General features: G+C 41.1%; 2 protein-coding genes across 6 annotated transcripts in view; both read right to left on the bottom strand.

The window, feature by feature from the left end:
* The window catches only part of CACNG1 (calcium voltage-gated channel auxiliary subunit gamma 1), a 41,630-nt gene extending 37,042 nt beyond the window's left edge, over positions 1–4,588 (bottom strand). For all 4 annotated transcript variants that reach the window (XM_072645475.1, XM_072645474.1, XM_072645477.1 and 1 more), the window contains exon 1: positions 528–4,588. The gene's annotated coding sequence lies outside the window, so the exon portion shown is untranslated. The remainder of the gene's footprint in view (positions 1–527) is intronic.
* Positions 4,589–4,677: 89 nt separating this feature from the next.
* Positions 4,678–21,325, bottom strand: part of CACNG4 (calcium voltage-gated channel auxiliary subunit gamma 4) — a 116,567-nt gene continuing 99,919 nt past the window's right edge. For both annotated transcript variants that reach the window (XM_072645472.1, XM_072645473.1), the window contains 2 exons: positions 11,553–11,693; positions 4,678–8,041 (listed from right to left, as the gene is read on the bottom strand). In XM_072645472.1, coding sequence (XP_072501573.1) covers positions 7,503–8,041; positions 11,553–11,693 — 680 coding nt within the window. In that variant the 3' untranslated portion in view covers positions 4,678–7,502. The remainder of the gene's footprint in view (positions 8,042–11,552; positions 11,694–21,325) is intronic.

Genomic DNA, 21,325 nt, shown 5'->3' on the forward strand with positions numbered 1-21,325 from the left:
TCCTGAAGGCACTGGTGTACAGTAATGGTGTCAAACAGAAATAGAAACTGGGGACCACTAAGCCATAATAAGAATCCTTGTTGGCATATGTTGACTTAGAAAACCAGCTATTAGCATTATCTTCATTTTATTGCATTTTTATTTATTTTGTTAAATATTTCCCAATTACATTTTCATCTCGTTCCTATGGCACTTGGGAATTTTATGAGCTGTAAGTAGCTTTGTGTTGCCTGTTTCACACCATTATGTTGATGGCATAATGTTGACCAGGCCACATCCCAAGGTCAGAGTGGCAGAGGGCCTAGATCAGGTGATGAAGATTTAAGAGAAGGAGTGGGAAATCAACCCTAAGCAAATTCAGGGTCCAACTTCTTAATTGTTTTGAGGAAGACAGTGGGTGGAGGAAACCTAAAGGATTCTAAACACAGTCTAGAATAACCTATTAATATTCACTTTCCTATAATATAAAAAAGAAAGTCCACAGACTCATTGTACTTTTCAGATTTTAGAGAATAAATATTCCCTACCTGCATATCCTGAGGCCCAGAAGAGACTATAACCCTGGAAGATGTACAGTACTCTGTCCAGCAGTCTCCCTCCTTGGGTCCTTAATGACCTTTCCAGGCCATATTTCTTGGACCTCTGTGTCCATAAAGACCAAGCTCAGTAGAACCTTTGACAGACACGAAGGGGTGTCCAGAATAAGCCATTGTTCAGCATCCAGAGCTCCCAGTTCCCCAGAACACCCATTCATTATATTGCTTTTGAAAAGCAGTTGCATGACTCTTACTGGATCCTAGCTGCTACTGAACAAAGGACACAGGGTCATATAAAGGGACCTTTTGTCAAGAGTTGCCTATTGTGAGTTGAGTGACGCAAGATGGTCTATCTAATAAGATAAGTAGGACATGGGAGACTTCTATTGTTGAATGGAAATGGTTCATTCAAAATCACTCTAGCCTGGGTTCCTTCACAATCAGGTGGAGACTATGCCAGAGACTGTGAGCTCCATTTCAAGCTTCAGAAGCCTAACTTCTCTACTGAGTCAGTGGAACCCTCATCTGTGTTCCTGTTTCCTGAAATACACCATTTTGCTTGGTTTACCAGTGGCTCCATTCACTATAAGAAAAGCAAATACAACTGGACTTTTGTAGCCACTAATCTAGTAGCAGTAGATACTTTAGGGAATAAGCGAGAGAGGCCTGGGAAGTTGTTCTAGTGGGCTGAACTCCATGCTGCATGGTGGCATGTGATGGAGTCTTGAGGGAACAGACAGAGCAAATGGATACTTTCCAGTTGGGCAGGATGCAAGGGCAAGGAGCACCAAGGAGAAAGGTCTTAGAGGGTTGATTATCTCGAGGTGAATGGAGTGAGCTAGTGACTAAGTTCAAACTTAGAGATGACACTGATCAGTAGACGCTAGGGCTGGTGAAAAGCAGTGACTAGCTTCATGCAATGTTTCTTTTTCTCACTCTGGCCCCCCAATAGGTAAAGACATTTTTTGTCAGTTAATCATTTACTCCCCGAAACATGGGAGACAGAAACACAGACTTTGTCCTTTCATGGTCATTAACTAAAGAAGTTGGCTTACTTTCATTTCTATACTATTTAACCTGTTATTTACAGAAACTAAATGGCCATTAACCTGAGCTTGTTAGTTTATTGCATATATGGAACAAGACTGAGGAAGGAGGAAATTAGGCTCTTCTCTCTCTCTGTCTCTGTCTCTGTCTCTGTCTCTGTCTCTCTCATTTTTCCTCCATACTTAGGCTGAGATAAGGCTAGAAAAGCAATGATTTAGTCACTATCTGATAACTTTGCAGCATATATATAATCTACTGTTAAGGAAGCAATATGTTCTAGTGGAGAAAGCACTGGCTGTGGAATCAGGGTGCTTGAGTTCAAGTCCTTCCTTTGAGGTTTACTAGTGTCAGACCTGGAGCCAGGAAAACTCATCTTCCTGAGTTCAAATTTGGCCTCAGACACTTGCTAGGCAAGTCACTTAACCCTATTTGCCTCAGTTTTCTCATCTGTAAAATGAGCTGGAGAAGGAAATGGAAAACCACTCCAGTGTCTTTGCCCAGAAAACCCCAAATGGAGTTACAAAGAGATGGACACAACTGAAGTGATTAATCCACAACTCGTGTAGCCAAGTTACTTCAACTCCTTGGATTTCAGTTTCTTCATTTATAAAATAAGAATTGGACTGGTTGGTGTCTGAAGTCCCTTCCAGCCCTAGACCAACGATCCCATGATTCCATTCTAGACATCATAACAACCCATAAGACTGGAATCTACAAGCTATGGGCCATGGACAAAGTAGCTATTTTAGCCAAAGGGAACCTTGGAGCTGCCAGCTCTGGAACACTGAGGCCAATACTTTGCTATGATAGGAGATGTTTTGTAGAAGCTGTGGTTACTTGTATTTGACACTAGAGGGCCCCTAGTCTCACTCATACATTCCCCTAAGTGACTAGATGTAACAGCGAGGTGGTACCCTGGATATAGTGCTGGACTTCCCAGTCCAGATAGTCTGAATTGAATCCTGTGTCAGACATTTAGCTAGCTGTATAGCCCTGGGCAAGTCACTTAACCTATCTCAACCCCAGTTTTCTCATCGGTAAAGTGGATATAACAATTGCATCTACTTCATAGGGTTGTTGTGAAGATCCAATGAGGTAATATGTGTAAAGTGTTTTGGAAACCTTGACATGTTATAGAAATGCTAGCTATGATCATTCTGTCATTTGACAATAGGCTGTGGAGCTTCACATGAAGAAGAAAACTTTTATCCCCAAAGTTACCGCCTTAGCAAATTGGATTTCATTGATAAAAGTCTGATATGTAGACAACTGACTCAAATGTATAAGAACAGTCATTCCTCAACAAGTAAATAGTCAAAGGATAGGAAAAAGAAGTTCTCAAAGGAAGACAATTAAGTTATCAGCAAACATACAAAAAATTCAGAGACGATTGTACGTCTTGAGAATAAAACTGAATTCATGATCTTTAAGATGGAATCTCTTTATCTGTCTGACAATCTTGAAAATCTCTGGCTTTGAGCTACCATCTTGATCTTATATTCCCCAAAGCAGTTTTTTTAAAGGTACCTCTGTGAGATTATACCACTGACCAAGGGGGTTCAACTGTATTTGATAGTGGTTTAAAAAAATGCAACTCTACTCTGAGTCACTTGGGCAAACGTTGGTAATATTTCCTATATCCCTTTAGCATTTTAAGTGTCTTTTCAATCACGTCTGGCTCTTCATGACCCCATTTGGGGTTTTCTTAGCAGAGATAAAATAGTGGCTTGCCATTTCCTTCTCCAGCTCATTTTACAGGTGAGGAAACTGAGGCAAGCAGGGTTAAGTGAGTTGCCCAGAGTCACATAGGTAGGAGGTATCTGAGGTCATATTTGAACTCAGGAAGATGAGTTTTCCTGACTCTGGGTCTGGAATTCTGTCCACTGCACTATCTAACTGCCCCTTTCCTTTAGCATTGATCTGTATAAATCTAGTTCTGGTCTGCCTTCCCAGCCAGATCTACTGTACATCCCTGAACATAATCTATGACACGAACAGACCAGACCTTCCACTGGCTGCACTTTCTAGTCTCTTTGATATCACTTCTAGTGTCTCTTAAAATCCCCAGCCTCCAACAAGAAAGGGTTACTGCAAGTGCAGCCTCCTACCGGAGCCCTTTCTTGATCCACCAGTCACATAATGGACCTTCCCTGCCCCTTAGTCCTTTGAATTTGCTTGGAATAGATTTTGTATTTATTTACCTGTACATCTGTAGCTTGCCTCTGGTCGAATATTAGTTCCTCCAGAACAAGGAATGTTTTGCTCTAGCCTTTGCATTCTTGGTTCCTGTCGCCCTACCTAGCACATTGGGACTTAATAAACAAGTACTTAACTGAGTATTCGCTATAGCTAGCATTTACAGAGCACGTTTAGGTTTGCAAGCTACTTTATATGTACTGTCTTGTTTGATGTTCACAATAATCTTTTGATCTGGGGGCTATTATTATCCCCATTTTACAAATGAGGAAAAATGAGGCTGAGAGAGGTTAAGAATATTTTTAAATATATTTAAATATTTTTAAACAAGCATTTAAGTTACTAAAGTGCTAAGCACTTTAGAAATATCTCATTTTATCCTTGCAACAACCCTGGAAGGTGAGTGCTGTCACAATTCCCATTTTGTTGTTTTTGTTACGATCCTCTTTAGGGTTTCCTTGGTAAAGATGTTGGAGTGGTTTGCCATTTCCTTCAGCTCATTTTACAGATGAGAAACTAAGGCAAACTAGGTTAAGTGGCTGGCCCTGGGTCACATGCTAAGAAGTGTCTGAGGTCAGGAAAATGGATCTTCCTGATTCCAAGCCTGGCACTGCATTCACTGCACCCCCTCGATCCCCACTTTACAGATAAGAATACTGAGGCAGAGTCACACAGCTGGATTTGCTCTCAGGACTGTCCTGATTCCTAGTTTTTGGCTTTATCCATTGCTTCACCTGTGCACCTTAGTGAATAAATCCAGTCCTCTCCCTCTCCCTCTCCTATCCCAGTTGCTCCATCTTCCCCAGAGAGGTAAGGGCTCCTTCTAGTTATATGGGATTACTTTACCAACAACCTCAGAGATTTGATTTTTTTTTGTTTCCACACCAGAAAGAAAACATTTGAAAAATGTTTTTTATTATTATTTTTAAAAAGACAAAACCAACAACTGGGAAACAATAGTAGATACAAGATTCACATGGTGCTAAATGGGTAGAACATACATGAATTGTAAGGGGGTCAGAAGGAAGGATGAGGAAAAACAAGTCTCCCCCTCCAAGAGGGTTAGAGCACCACTGTCTACTCTGTCTCCCCCAGGGGAGCCCAGACTAACAAGGAAGAGTGAACCAGCTCTCCTCCCTTGCTGGGGGCCACCTACTGAGCCTAGACTGAAATCCAGCAAGGAAGGGATCAGTGGCAAGAGACAGGTCATGCCTTAGAGATGGGTAGGAAAGGAGGGGCTAGAGGTAAAGACATCTGAGGGCCCAAGGCTCAGAGCTCCTTTAGCTGTCTATTATTGTCCTTTCCTTTCTCAATCTCTTATTCTACCGCTTCATCCCCCATCAACCAGGCATGTTTTCTTTGCCTGGGCCTGTGCAAGGGGGTAAAGCTTCTTCTAAAATATCTTAGCTGCTTTCGAAGCAGAGAATTTGGAGATGACCAATCTAGGACAATTGCAGGGCAGCCTGGCTCTCCTGACCTCAGAGCAGAAGCATGGGGACATTGATAGAGGGTGAGGGTCTACAGATCAGAGCTGGATTCCAGACAGAGAGGATCCCGATCTGACCTGGATAAGATGGTGTTGGTGAAGTTGGCCCAACAGCTGAAAAAAGTTTTTTCAAGACAAAACCCTTACCTTTCTTTTTTGTTGCAGCAAATAGTCAGAGATAGTATCATACAAATGCCAACTTCAGCTTGGAAGGAAAGGATTACAGTAAAACACAGAGGGGAAACTAGTATCTACTGTTTATCTTACTAACACAGGGAACAATCAGTTGGAGGAACTGCACCTAGAAAGGGACTTACTCGAGCAGGTGCAAAGGAGGACAGTGTGAATGTGATGTCATAATGAGACAAAATGGACCAAATTCTGTGCCTCCTTACTCCCATGGAGCTGAGCCATTAGCCACTGGGAGCTGGGAGCCAGTAGCTGAGGTAAGAATTTGACGGATGTTTTGAAGCACATCTACTGTGTCCAGAGATGGCAGATCAGGTTGTATTGTCTCAAAAAAGTAGGAAATAATTTCTTTTTGCTTTAGAAAGCACAAAGGCATGTTTCTATAAAAAGGGGGAAAGATTCATGTCTTTCTTTTGAACTTGGACATACTCTACTTTTCCCTCTTCCTTCAGGGGAAAAAAAGAGGAACTAGGAAAAGCAAAGATTGTATGAATATGTTCCCCCACCTTGGTTGTATTCCAAAAAATAAAATAAAATATTCAGTTTTTTTTTATTTTCAGAGTCGGAAACAATGAGTCTTTCTGCCCATTTATCTAAACTTCCTCCATTCAATCCTCTCAGATTTTAACAAAATAGATTATAATGATATGAATTCTTAAAGGGAAAGAACCAACCGATCAACAAGCATTTATTAAGTGCCTACTACGTACTGGGCACTGTGCTAGGTGCTGGGGTTACAAAAAAGGAATGGACATAACTTGTTCCCCTGGCATGTATCTGTAATAAAACATGTTTAATAAACCTACTGAGTAGGTTTGTGTTCTCTGTATTTCTCATAGCATCATTAATATATTAACTCTAAGTTCACATATCTGGACAAACATTCTCTATGCTGAACACTGGCTAGCTCCAAAGAGAAGCACTGCAGAGACATCCACTTAGATTAGCTCTGCCTTGGCCTGCAGAGAGAGGCAAAGGAGTGGGATCCATGATCCTGCCCCATGTTCTTTCTTTCACCTTTTGTCTGGATAGCTCTTTCCATCTACAGCCATGCCTCCCAAACTGAGGCCTGAAGCCACCTTTGCGAAGGCTGCTTAGAATATTTCCATTCGAACATCCAGTTGCTTATTTCCTTCCTGGTGGCCCAGTCCGTTGCTGTCCTCAATTTGTCTAGGTCTCCAAACTCAGTCACTCAGTGCCCGTGGAATTCCAGGCCAGCTTCCCATCTTCCCTAACTTCTGCTAAAGGAGCTGGTGCCCAGCAACAGGCATTCTAGAAGTAGTAGCTTGCTGCTGGTTCTTTTGTCCTCTGCTCAGAATTTTTCAACCCAAGTCCACTTGAGAGAGAGAGAGAGAGAGAGAGAGAGAGAGAGAGAGAGAGAGAGAGAGAGAGAGAGAGAGAGAGAGAGGAAGAGAGAGAAAACGAGAAAGAGAGAGAGAAGAGAGAGAGCAAGGGGGGGGGAGAGCGAGAGAGAGGGGGGAAGATTGGGAGAGCAGCTTTGGTTTCCTCTTCTCCATCACAGAAAGCAAGTGAAATACTGTTCTGAGGAGCAGCAGTGATCTCCACAATAGCCCTCCATTGTGTAAAGTGAAGGCTATCCAGTAGTTGTGGGTGCTATTAAGCACAGGTTCATGGAAATCCCATTCTTCTGTAAAGTTATATTTTCAAAAGGAGATAATGGCTCAATTTTGTGTTCCAGCATCAATAAGACTGAGTTACCCCAGAAGGCTCAGGTAAGCACTTTTGCCTTCTTCTGAGGCTGACCAAACCTTAAGGCATTTGAACAACCTTCTTGCTTAAAGTCAGCCTTCAGCTTCTGATTGCTCTTCATATTCCACTATCCCCAGGTCCTTATTTGTAAAAACCAGCACTTGATGTGTTTTGCAGATCAGGGAAAATTTTTTTGTTTCATGTTGAGTTTTTTTCTTTTTTCTTTTTTTCTCTTTTGGTCTGTTTGTTCTTTTAAGGATCTTCCTGTTTGATCAAAAGATCCATTGTAGTAAGGAGATAAGAATTATTTTGAAGGGGAAGGAGATCCTACACTCTCCTCACACAGGCGTGGTACGCCGATTAATCATGCTGACATGAAATCCTTCCTTCAGCTCCTTCTGCAGGAAGTTGTGAACCTGGAGGAAGCCAGCCTCTTGCTCTGGATTGTAGCTTGCTGCTGTAGTCACTTTCAGAGGTTCCCTCGATAGGGTGTACATGGAGATCTCCCCCATGGGGATGGAACTTGAGATCTTCATGCTGACAGGGGAGACATCCCTGGAAGGAGAAGCTTCTGTGGATTGGGAGCTAGACCTGGACCTCCTCCTTCTATACCTGTAACTTGGCATTCTAGCATAAGGGGAAGAGGAAGAAGTCTTAAGGAACTCCCGTTTGGTCTTAAATCTTAACTCTTTATTTTTCTCAATGTAAATGTTTACAGCCAGGACGCCTATGGTCTCAGCCACAATAAAAGACAGAGCGCCAAAGTAAAAAGACCAACCATAGTTATAGTGGTTCTTTTTGTCTTCATCTCTCTTATCACTTGGATCTCCTGCATTGCTGGAGATATAAACGATGATTCCGATGATGTTACTCAGACCTGAAAGGGAAAGGAGAAAGGAAGAGGAATGGCAAATGTTGGAACCCAGACCGCTGGATCATCAGGAAGTGATGAGCAGGGGATCATTTGGATGAGGCCAACAGAGGTTCTACACTTGCCAGAGGAGGTCTAGATTTCAACTTCCTGTCCTTTTTGGCATGTTCCAAAATTTCCCACATGGACATAGTTTGCCTTTTAGTGGTTCCCTTCCTTCCTTCTCCTTCTTTTCTCCTTATTCAACATAGCATATTTGCTTGCTAAAACACTGAGAGTGTTGAATATCTTTATTATCGTCCTTCCTCTGCTACTAACACCATTTGTGATCTTGGAGTTGGGGGGGGAGGTAAGTCTCTCTTCCTCTTTGGGCCTCAGTTTCTTTACCTATAAAGTGAGTCCTCAATGACTTGCAAAGTTCTTTCTAGATTAAATGTTCATCATATATTTCAACTTTCCAAGGACATTTCCTTATTAACCTCCTGAATTGTCCCCATCTCTCTAGCCACGCAGTTCTTTAGTCTAGTTCCACCTGGAGATAAATCCTCCTTCTTAGGTTAAATTTCTCCATTCTAATTACCCAGATATCTACCAAAGGCTACCACCATATTTCTTGGCCATATGCACGAACCTGCTTGGTTTTGTTCCCATATTCCACACTAGCATACCTCAAATTTTACCCTGGATAAAAGTGGAAGGATGGGCTATATGTCTTAGACCTTATCAACTCTTTGAACTTTGCTACCTTTAAGAGCTTGGAAATTCTATTCTCTAATGGTAATCTCCTGTCCTAATCCTCATTCTGTCATTTGCTCTCATCCTAACTGTTCATCCCTTGCCTTCACTTAATCCATTTTCCCCACTCTGGTTTTTCTTGTCTCCAAATTCCGCTGTGATCTGTTATTTTAATAATTCTTTAGCTACTACTTTAGGATCTCTTACTCATGACCCCCCACCATTCTCTTGACCTGTTTATACCTGAGCCCCATTTTCATTTGATGCCTCTATATCTGCTCCTGGGTTAAGCATTAGAGCTGGGAGAAGCCCCAAGCTCTAAATTCTTACAGCATTTTCAGGTGGATCATTACTGCTATTTGGCAATCCTCCTACTTTACTTTTAGATACTCAAGCTGTCTATACCTGATGTCTTTACTTCCGCATCACCCACTCTCTCCTGAATGCCTTTAAATCTACTTTTTTATCCCGATCCTTTATGTACACTGCTCTCTCAGAGGTCACCTCATCACTAAATACAGTGTCTGTTTTCCCTAGCCTTATCCCTTTTGACCTCCATGCAACAATTGGCACTGTTGAAACCTTCTCTGATAACCTCACCTCTGTTTCCTACAAAAACACTAACCATTCACTTCCAAGATCTCCATCTGCCTCTCTAATTGATCTGTCTTTCAGATGTCTCCAACCTGGGATCCTCAACATTATTTTTTCGTTCCTTACAGGGGGCGTTCTCATTTTCAGGTGCTGTCCTCACTCCTCTTCTCTCTCTACACTCATGGTCCTTTCCCAATCTCATTCATCATCATCATGACTTTTAACTGCTCTCATCCTTTTACCCCTACCTATTTAAAGTCCAACTCCTCCATGAAACCTTTCAGCATCTTTCTGGTAAATAATGCTCTTTCCCCCTCTAGATTTGCACAGTACTTTGCTTTAACCCCTCTTGTGCATTTATCATGGATTATTTTGAATTCTAATTATTTATATATGTATGATATCCCTTATTAGACTGCTAGCTCCATAAAGGTAGCATTCATGTTTCATTTAAATTTCATATGATCTTAGCAACCTCACTAGCTATTTTGCCCCAATAATATATGTATATATACATATTAGTATATTTACATATATAAAATATATGTATATATAATATTATTCTCCCTATCTTACAGATGAGGAAACTGAGACTTAGATACTTTTGTTTCACTTGCTTGAGAACTTCAGAAGTAGGATTGGAACCCATAAGTTCCTGGCCCTGGGGCTTGCTGTCTCTCTACTACACCATGAGTAGTTACTGCCCTCTTCATCAACCCAGACCACATTTCTTTCCCTGATTAAACTCCCTAATACTAATCATATTGTTGTCACTGACCACACATTCCTGTACACAAACTAAAGACTTTCTCTTTCTACAAAAGATTATATAGCTCCAGCCCTGATTGTATTACTCAGTGGTGACTACATTCCTCAATCCTGACCCTTGATCCCTTGTCCATGTGTTCTTTGGGTCATTGGGATGGGGGGAAGAAGAGAGAGGAAAGGTAAGGAAAAGAGCACATGTGGGGAAGAAAGGTGAGGAAGAATGGTGCTCCTAAGAAGCTACCATTCATTTATGAGAAAGGGAGAAGAATTAAAATTTCCAAAAGGACACAATTGAACATTGATTTTTCTTTTCCCCTCCACCCCACCCCAACCCTACTTCCAACCCACCATCTAAGATCCACTCACATGTAATACTGAAATTATAGGATGGAAGGAATCTCTGAGTATAGAGTAGTTTAGGGGAAGGGACATGGATTCGGAATTCAGGAGATGGGTATAGTACTGGCTCAGCCACTAACCAACCTTGAGATCTTGGTAAATCATTTCAGCTCCCAGGGCCTTATTCCTTGATGAATAAGGAGTCATTTTATTCATCCAGTGAGTCTTTTTAAAAAGCATTTAATTAATACTTCCTTTATGTCTTGAATAGAAGAGTTATGAAGTTCAGTGAGATATAATAGAAACATAGAATGTGAGAAGGGCCTTCAAAAGGTATTTATTAATTTGACAAACATTTCTTAAGTGCCAAATGTGTCCCAGACATTCTGTTAGGTTCTGCAGATACAAAGATGACAACTCTAGCCTAAAGAAAGGAACTTATATTATATTGGGGGGAGATATGTATAGAAATAAGTAAGTCAAACAAATATGCCAAATGGTTTCCAGCAGTGAGGGGGAGAATGAACAGATAGAACCCGTACTTAGACAGAAGTTAGGGATTCTAAGAGGAAATGGTAAAGAAGGAACATTGAGATAAGAAATGGAATGTTGTATACTGGGAACAGCAAGTAGTTCCGTGTGTGAAGGAGAGTAATAAATCCAGAAAAATATATTGAGAACCTGGATGTTAAAATGCAGAATGTTAGGATGTTAGTGCTGGAAGGGGCATTGGAACTCATAGAATTCCTCATTGAGGAGAAAACTGAATTCTAAGAACAGGAAAGGATTTTCCCTAAGGTGATAGAACTGATAAGCTAGAACTAACACTTGTAATAGATGGGAATGTGTTTGAGCGGTGTTGTTATAATTTTTTTCTGTTAGGTTTCCATGGGAATCTGTGCTAGAGTGGGGCAGGGTAGAATGGGGTGGGGAATGCTATGGAAGCGTTCAATACTGAAAGGTGTTTTAGCCAAGTGAACTGAGAAGACACCAAAAGGTGCAAGGTTGGCTCTGCCTGTCCCTGCACTTTCCCAACTTTCTCCCACCAGGGAAAAGGAACAGATGGAGAGAATATATTTACCTGCGGCAACGAATAGGATCCCCGCGCTAAGGATGATGTTATTCCTGCTGCTGTAAATCCTCCCGGCACCAATGCAGAGACCTCCCAGTAAAAGAAAGACAGTGCTGAGAATAGGGAACACACTGGAAGCCCTAACGATACCTGCAAGAAAGGATGAGAGGGATGTCAGGAAGCAGAAGAAAGAAGGGACAATGAATTATCTAGTTTTCTTCTAGATCTGGGGTAAAGATGAGATTATCCATAGCTACGTTGTGGCTCCAGTGACTGTTCTTTGAGTCAGAATTTCTCACCAAGACCCCAATGTAGGGGAGGAAAGTCATTATACCTACCTTTGGTGCTAGGAGATAAAATAAGACGTATTTCAAATGTGTCATCAATAAATTGTATAAAAATGCAAGGAATAATTATCCATTCTGTACTGGAAAAGATGTGTAACGTTATTAACAGTGTTGGGCAGGAAAACTAAGAAGGTGAAGCAGAAGATGGTTGATTTTCCCTTCTACTTATTCAAGGTTCCAGTTTTTTCCTAAATTTTATTCCAGTCATCTATTCAGGACTTGTAAGAAGGCACTAGCTAAGTATACAAGTAAACTATATTACTCATTAGTGACACAATGTATTTTTCCAACAAAGAAGGAGGGGGTTAGTTGTGATTCCAATTTTCTGAAGTTGAAGAAATAGATATCATAGCTCACCTATTCTCCTCCCAGTGAAGTAAAAGTGGAAAACAGGGGCAGCAACTTGGTTTGGAAAAGAACTAGTCTGATCTGTTTGTCAGGGGATATTGATTAATATTCCTCTCATCATACCACCCAGTCTTCTAAAAGGAGAATAGGACTACTCGAAGGAAAAGTCTGAGCTTTACCTATAAGGCTGGTCAGAAGATATGGGGCGTAAGTAAGTGTCACGGTGAAGCTCTGAATTGAAGGTGAAACACCTGTTCAATCATCCTACAGTAGATCTTATTGTAAATTGTTACCGTCGTTTACCCCTCATTTTGAAGAAGACTAATGATATTGTGCTAGTGATGTCTTGACTTGCACATGAACTGTATTTAAGTGAGGCAGAGTTGCAAAAAATGGTCAGCCTTACTCTTCCAGAGTCATTGAAATTCAGTGGCAAGACACAATTCAGCACACCTGGCAATGGCATCTTTAATGTCTGCCCAAGCTCTAAGCATTCCACAATTCCCGCTTCAATTACTTTTATGGCCTTTGGAACAAATTGTTCTCCTCTTCCCATTCTGCCAAGTCTACACATGATTGGGTTAGACATGTCCCTAATTTGCCAACTGTTGGTCACTCTCAACCTGGATTAGCCCATTTGCTAGGATGACTTACTGCCATGTGGCCTCTGCTACAGCTTCTTGGAGCCACAGGTGAGAGTTGAGTAACAGATTGACACCTAAGGTGGAGGAGAAGCCCTGAAGAAGGCTCAGTAGGCCCTCACACCAGATGTGTAAGTCCTCCCTGAACACTCCAATATTTTAAGTATCAACTTCCCAAAGGAATATAATAGGTATCATGGGTTACTATTTCATGTTTTAAGTATTTATCTATACGTGCTTTGGGTCTTTTGTGTTTTAAACAATTCTTTTGTGGTGAAGGAAATGAACAACTATCTTAGACCTAATCTACTTTGTGTGTCTAGTTCTTTTTTTTAGAAGCGATCCAGTAAATCATTTTTGAGTTAGATATGAGCCAAGCCTGAGCTTTAAAAGATTTTCCTTGGGGACTTCTTGATTAAAGATGTAATAAGCCAGAGGGTGAAAGAAGGGCTTGATCCCATAGTTTTGGAGTCAGGATCCTTTAGGACATGAACCTTGTTTTATGAGCCCAAAGTTGGGTCCCCTTAGGGGGAGAAGATTTCTCCTCTCCCCCAGCTCCCTAGGCTATAAGATTTACACTTATGAAAAAGTTTTTCAATTTTATGAAATTGAAATTATTCATTTTATTTTCTATGATAATATGCCTATTAGTTAATCTCTATACCTTTAGTTAATTCTCTCCCTCAACATAATTGTGAAAGTTATCTCCTTCCCTTCTCTAATGTTTGATAACACCTTTTATATTCGTCATGTTTCCATTTAGAACTTATTGTGGCATGTGGTATGAGATGTTGGTCTAAATCTAATATCTGCTGCACTTCTTTCCAGTTTTCTCAATAGATTTTGGTCAAAAGTTGAGCCCTTATCATTGTAGTTGGCGTCCTTATATTTATCAAATCTAGACACTATTATGTTCAATTGTTTTTGGGTCTTGTACACCTAATTTGTTTTAATGATCAATTTTTCAATTTTTTAAAATCAGTACCAAATAGTTTTGATAATTACTTTTTTTAGAGTATAGCTTAAGCTGATATAGCAAGGGCCTCTTCACGCCTCCTTTAAAAAATATTTCCCTTGAGAGTTTTTATCTTTTTTTCCTTCAGATTATTATTTTTTAGTTCTATAAATTTACCCCTTGGTAATTTGATTCATATGGTACTAAATCTGTAAACTAATTTAGGTAGTATAACTTTTATTACATTGGCATGGCCTAACCATGAGTAATTGATGTGTCCAGTGAGAGGCAGGGGGCCCAGGGGCAGATGTAATTTTGGCAGTGTGAGTTCCAGGGATGAAATGATCTTCTAGAATGAGGAAGTTTCTGGGGCCAGTGAAATGTTGGGAGTCAATCTATTCAGGAGTGTCTTATTTGAGAAATAAAGCAGCTAGGTGGAACAGTGGATAGAGCACTGGGCATGGAGTCAGGAAGGCCTGAGTTCAAATTTGGCCTCATATACTTAGCAGCTATGTGACCCTTAACCCTGTTTGTCTCAGTTTCCTCATCTGCAAAATGAGCTAGAGAAGGAAATGGCAAACCACTCCAGTATCTTTACCAGGAAAACCCCAAATGGAGTCATGAAGAGTCAGGCATGACTGAAAAATCTGTGTGCCAGGCACTGTGTTAAACTCTTGGATTTATTGTTTGGTCATGATTTTCATGGAATCTAATGATTTTTGAAATGACCTTGCATCTCATTTGCTGGGTCAGTTGTTTTTCATAGTAGATACATAGTTTCATATTTCTCTTTGAATTACTAAATTCTAGTTTTCCTTTTTCTTTAGGATTGTCAGAATTTGATTGTTTTTTAAATTTTTTTTTTATTATTTTCCATTTTTTAGCTCTTGTTTTAGCTCTTTTGGAAAGCTTTTAGCCAAGCTACTTTTTTGGGGGAGGGATTCTACTTGTAATTATTGTGGAATTAATTTCTTCTTCTATGATTCTATTTTGGAAGTCTTTTACTCATAGTAGTTTGTTCTTCTGAAACTTTTCTTCCGCTGACATATCTTTAGCCTTAGTTCCTACATTTGGACTGTACCAGGAGTAGGCTTTTCCCTCACATTTTTGGATAGAGTGTTTAAATCTAGGCCTTGTCTTTCACTGCCACCCTAGGGTGGGATGACACTGTACCTGGGACTAGGTCCTAAAGTAGTTTAGATGCCACCACCCTGTGGCAATTTCAGATGGGATGGCTGCATCCCCGTTATTTTCCTTACTGTATAGTCCCTGACTGGCAAGCTATCAGAGGTCAGGCCCTGATTCCTTTAGCAGTACTGTTTTAGACTGAGAGCTGAACAGAGTTATGACCTGCCTCTGCTCTCTGCTACAGTCCTCTTGCCCCTGTCTCTCTTTCCTCTTCTGTCCCTCTCTCCTTTCCCATGTCTCTGTCCCTTCCTCTCCTTTTCCCTCCTCTTCCCCATTCCCCACCATGAGCTTTCAGCAAAAATGAAAGATATTTTGGGAGAATCAATAGTTAAATCACAGTTAATGGCTTAGACAAGATAGTGTGCATTTAAAATAAAGGCTAAAGTTTCCTTAGCCCTTAGAGGAAGCAGGAAACATAAAGCCAGTAGACACAATTACTATTTCTTTTGAAGGAGCCCCTGGCCCCTGATCACACTGACTTCAGGCCCCATTTTATAGAAGCCCTGACTGTTGGCTTCAGCCCAGCTTTGGCATCCTGACTCAGCCATCCACAGGAAGGTATGGGGCTTTGGACTTGACCTCTTGGTCAAACCTGGGACAGCCCTCCGTGGATATCTGGCATCATTAGCTTCTATCTGGAACCCCTGTAGCTTTTGCCTTGTCTTCTGGTGCAGTCCTAGACTGGAGGAGAGACCTTTCTGATGTTCATTTTCATTTCTCTTAAATCCTTATTTCATATTATACCCTTCTTAATTTTCCTGAAGTGCTCTTCAGAGGACCTGGACTTGGCTGAAACTTTTGCTGGGAGATCTCCTATTGGCTTTCTCTCAAACACTTAGAGATTTCCTCTTTGGATCCCTCTGGGGAGGTGTCACACTTCTGTTAGCAAGGCAAGAGGAGAAAAATACCCCCAGGGCACCAAGCAGATGCTGGGGTGTGGGGAGGGAGCAGTAGTTCCAGGGGTGGGAGCTGTAGTTGGGAACAGTAGCAAAAGGGAGGGGGAGGAAGCAGAGCGTAAGTGGGAGCCTAAGGATGAAGCCCAGAGATTTGCTGCCTCTGAGATGTGCCAGAGCTCATCTCTCCATCTCCAGAGAAAGAAGTAACCAAGCTGACACCCAGAGACTCTTAGAAAAAAGTGGGTGAGAAAAATTGTATTGGGGGGCATTTTTGAAGGTTCTTTTAAGGCAACTGGGTTGGTTTGAATCCTTGCTGTTTCTGAAAGGCAGAGTTTGGGGAAACCAACCTAACAAACAAAAAGAAACCATAGTGCCTTGCTTCCGAGTGTGGGGAGGGAATTGTTCAGGGGAGAGATGGACCAACCTCTGCTTTTCTGAGTGGAAAATGATTTACGCTGCTTTTCTATGTCAGATTGAAAATGTGACTGAGAACTTCCAAATGCTACTCCTGGTACAGTGGAAGGAGCCCTTACTTTTCCTTTCCTCCTTTGGACAAGAGCTCCCTCAGTATTACATGACCCTTCCAGGGCTTCGTTTTCTTTTGAATGCTGCAAGAAGCCTGTAAAAGGAGCAAACTGCCTGACCAAAAGTGGCTGTTCACTTCCAACTTGCAGACTGCTGCTGGTGTGATTTCCTTTGATTAAATAAAGAAAAGGAAGGTTTCTAGAAATATCTTGGGTTTGGATACTTTTCACCAGTCTTGTTATAGTCTAATCTGTCCCCCTACTTGGCACTATCTCATCTCTAAAACAGGGGGATTCTTTCTCTCTCTCCCTCTCTCTCACTTTTTTCCTCCTCCCTCTCCCTTCTCTCCACCTCCCTCCCTTTCTCCTCCCTTTCTCTTTCTTCCCATTTCAACTGTACCTTCCACTTTTACTTCCCTTCTACCTCTCCCTCTCTCTTCCTGTTCCCTTCTCTTCTCCTCGACTTCCCCTTCCTCTTAGTTTTCTCTCTTTCCTTCTCTCCTTTCCCCTCTCCTCTTCTCCACTCCAACTTCCACTCCCCTTGTCTTTCTCCCTCTTCCTCTTTCCTTTTCCTCCTCTTACCTCTTCCTCTCCCCTTTCCCTCCCCTCTACTATTTATATGTATGAACATTTAGTAAAAATGGGATTTCTGTTGATCAACAGTTACATAACATTTAATGACTTAGAAGAGAGAATATTCATTTAGGGTAAAAACTAAAGCTTCCTTAGCTCCCGAGGAAAGCAGCTACTTTAGTCAATAGATAACCTACCCTACATTCAGCTGCCCCAGAGAGAAGGGAGAAAAAGAAAGGGGGGGAACATCTCTCTCCTTAGTCCTCAGTCTATTAGGACCAAGTATAGATTGTTATGTTCAGATCACCTGACTGATCACGTGCACAAGGACCCTATATGGAAATCATCTTAGTGTTAAGGGCCTTTGAGCTCAAATCCCAAAGAGCTTGTCGAATAAGGTCATATTTTTTTTTGCTCTTACTTTGTAAAGGAAGTTGTATTTGTGTTATTTTTATTAATTGACATTTATATAAGTGTTTTCAGGGTTGTAAAACATACATATATATGTATGTATATATAGATCTCTGTCTCTCAAACCTTATTTAATCCTTCCAACAACCTGGTGAAGTGAGTGCCACAGTTACTATTATCTCCATTTTACATATGTAGAAACTGAGAAAGAGAGAAGTGATGTCACTGGTCTCCCAGACCACTAATTGAGCATCTAACCCCCATGAATGGTCTTCATTTTTTCTCTACCCTCTACTCCTGGCTCTCTAGAGTTTCTCTATTATGCTTATCATGCCCTCATGTGTTTATACTCCCTACCACCTCCCCTTTCTATCTTTTATATGTTATTTTAAAAGTAAGCCCCTTGAAGGCAGGAATTAACTTTCTTTTTGCTTGTTTTTGTATTCCCAGGTTTAGCACAGTGCTTGGCCCATGTTCAGTCACTTTTAGTTGTGTCCAACTCTTCATGACCCCATTTGGGATTTTCTTGGCAAAGATATTCAAGTGGTTTGTCATTTCCTTCTCCATCTCATTTACAGATGAAGAAGTTGAGGTGAGCAGGGTTAAGGGACTTGACCAGGGCATATACCTAGTAAGAATCTGAGGGCAGATTTTAACTGGCACTGCATCCACTGTGCCACCTAGCTGACCACTTGGCACATAGTAAGCACTTAATAAATACTTGTTGACCTGATCAACTTGACTATGTCATGCTGCTGCTATAATAACTTTTCAAAAAATCACTTTTTATCTGCTTTATCTTTTGAGTCTCACAACCACCCTGTAAGGGTAGATGCTCAAAGTATTGTTTTCCTATTTTATAAATGGGGAAACTGAGGCTGAAGGATGCTAAGTCACTTTTTCATGGTCCTATAGCTATGAATTGTCAGAAGAAGGAATCAAACTTAGGTCTTTCTAACTAATTTTCTCTCTATTTGCTTACAGAACTATTAACCAGGAGATGGAAGAATCTTTCTGAAGTCTCATTTAGTAACATTGGATCTCAAAGGGGCACAGTTAGTCAACTCATCACTTGGATTTTTTCTGTCATTTGGAATATTAGGAGAGGCAATGGAGTGTGTGGAGTGGTTAAAAGAGTTCTTGATTTGGCATCAAGAGACCTTGGTTCAAACCCTGTCCCTGAAACTTTATTAGCAATGTGACATTGGGTAAGTTGCTTCATTTCTCTAAGTTTGTGTGTTTCTTCAAATGTAACACAACCACACTCACAGTTTGTGTTGGAGGGAGAAACTACCCCAGATTTGAGTTATTCAGTGGATATGTACTCTAAATAAGTGGCCCCCACTGGTGTGTTCAACCATGAATTCATCTAGTTAATGGGACAGCTAGGTGGTGCAGTGGATAGAGCACCAGTGCAGGAGTCAGAAGGACCTGAGTTCAAATCTCACCTCAGACACTTGACACTCACTAGCTGTGTGACCTTGGGCAAGTCACTTAACCCCAGTGACCTCATCCTGGGTCATCTCCAGTCATCCTGATGAATATCTGGTCACTGGATTCAGATGGCTCTGGAGGAGAAGTGAGGCTGGTGACCTGCACAGTCCTCCCTCACTCAAAACAAAGTCAAGTGCAAGTCATGCCATCATTTCTCTGATGGCATGGTCTTCTTTGGCGATGAAGGACGAACACACACACCTCTCCAGTTGGCACAATTAACAAAAGCATTTACTCAAACAGGATAGTTGGAGTGTACTCTCTCCCAATACACAGCATCAGTGGGAAGAGTAGTAAACACATACATGTAATATACTAGTATTAATGAGCACCTTAATGGAACATGGGTGGCCAAAGCCACACATTGTTGATCCCTATGACTTTTCTTGTGGTTTCCTCATGTTGTTCCCCCACAATATAATGTCTCTGTAGGTCTCCTGAGTCTTGTACCTCTCTTGAGTTCATCTGGACTATCTGAGACTGTTTTATGAGCTGCTCTGATGTAAGAGTCATTATGGATGGCACAAAGAGAGAAATCTCCTTCCCTCCCCCTCTCCCCAAAAAGATGCAAGGGAAAAAACAAGATTCTCTTTCACAAGTCGAGTTCTTCTTCTATAGTTAGCTCTCTTTACTGCCAGGGAGGACTCTGTTCTCAGAGCTTGCTTGTGCTTTTAAAAACCACCAGGGGTAAGGCTGAACCTTGATTAATGCCAAAGTTGACAGGAACTTCGCACCTCCTCAAGGAGCAAATATGTGTGAACATTTCTTCACATTTCCTTTACCCTGACCCATAAAAGAGTGAAACGAATGAACCCTTTAAAATTTGCAAATATATCACTTAGGGTCTGAACCACTCAAGGTTTTACTCCTTTTACAAGCTTTGAATGGAACCATTCAAAGTCTGAAAGGAGTAAAATCCTAACACCTCATTTTTTTTCTGTTCCCTACCCCTTTTACAGCTGTTGGGAAAGAGCTCAGTTATTCAGGAGTAGTCAGATCAATCTCCTTCTCCACACAAAGAAAGAGGACAATCATTTTTACACAGCCTATCTTCCTTACGGAGTGGCAGTGAGGGAAGTGCTTTATAAACTTGTAAAGCACTTTCTAAACATCAGCCATCATTACTGGCTTCACTCTAAGGTTCTGGCTGTACAAATAGCAGCACATCAAAATAGCCTATATCAAAACAATGCATTAAATTTGATAGATTTGTACTTTCAAAAACTGGGTGAGTACTATCAAGCAGAGCTGAAGTCTGTGTACTCTCTGGAAGCTGGAAGAAAGCCCCTGGACTCTGATGGCATCGATGGCAGCCTAGCTAATAGAGGGACAAAGACAGCTTTGGAAAGGAATGGTTCCCCCAAAATTGATCTCTTTATGAGAAACAGTCCCTCCCATCTCACTTTTGAAATTTTATTCCAGTAAGAGCAACTGGAGATAACACGGGGATTTTTCCATATATATACTATGAAACAAAAGAAGGTTATGATAAAAATCCAGTAGTTTCTTGGCTTCTTAGGTAGGAAGTAAAGGGTTGATGGAGGGGATTTGGTCACTGAGTCATTTATAGCTGGCTGGAAAAAATATAGGCATGTCTCACCTAATATTATTAATTATTTTCGTTAAAACAGGGCATCAGGTGAAAGACCATAGTGTCCATAGGCACACTTCTGTTTTGTATGGACAGTTGTCAAGGCAACGTTGTGAAAGATCTGCCTGATATTAGGCAGGGTTTTGTTATAACATGTTAATGACTGTTTTGCAAAATGATGTTCCACTGCTTAGCACAGGGTCTGACACATAGTAGGTACTTAATGATTGATTGTTGACTGACTACTGAACATAATGCTATGGGGAGAGGGGTGGTTTCCTGGATTCACTGGATATTATGAATATATCCTTAAACAATGGATCAACATGCAATGACATTCAGAGTCTGGGAATGTGTAGAGCACCACTTCAAGAATCCTTTACTCATGGACAGCCAGTTAAGTGAATTATAATTTTTCTTGAATGTAAGGAAACAGGGATATACAAGGAGAAGAACTCCAAGTGACCTGGATTGGAGTCCTGGGAAACCTGCCAGGTATACACTCTCTTGCACTAACTCCTCTAGTCACCGCAGATATATCAGACCAATAAACCCTCCAGGCCTTGTTCCTATAACGCTGGACTGCCAGGACTGTCAGATGGAAACTGAGAGATCATTTGGCCCAATCCCTTCATTTTACAGTAGAAAAATCAAGAGATTGCTGTCAAATGAAGAGGCTGGCCCAGATAATCACTCATCCCTCAAATTTGATGACTCTCAGATTCTAAGATTGATAATAAAAAGAGAAAAGAAGCAGGAACTAAAAGAATAGGCAGTCTAACTCCAGTGGGTGTCATTCTGAGTGGGAATTCTT

The sequence above is a fragment of the Notamacropus eugenii genome, chromosome 2, assembly GCF_028372415.1.
Source record: "Notamacropus eugenii isolate mMacEug1 chromosome 2, mMacEug1.pri_v2, whole genome shotgun sequence".
NCBI classification, from domain to species: Eukaryota; Metazoa; Chordata; class Mammalia; order Diprotodontia; family Macropodidae; genus Notamacropus; species Notamacropus eugenii.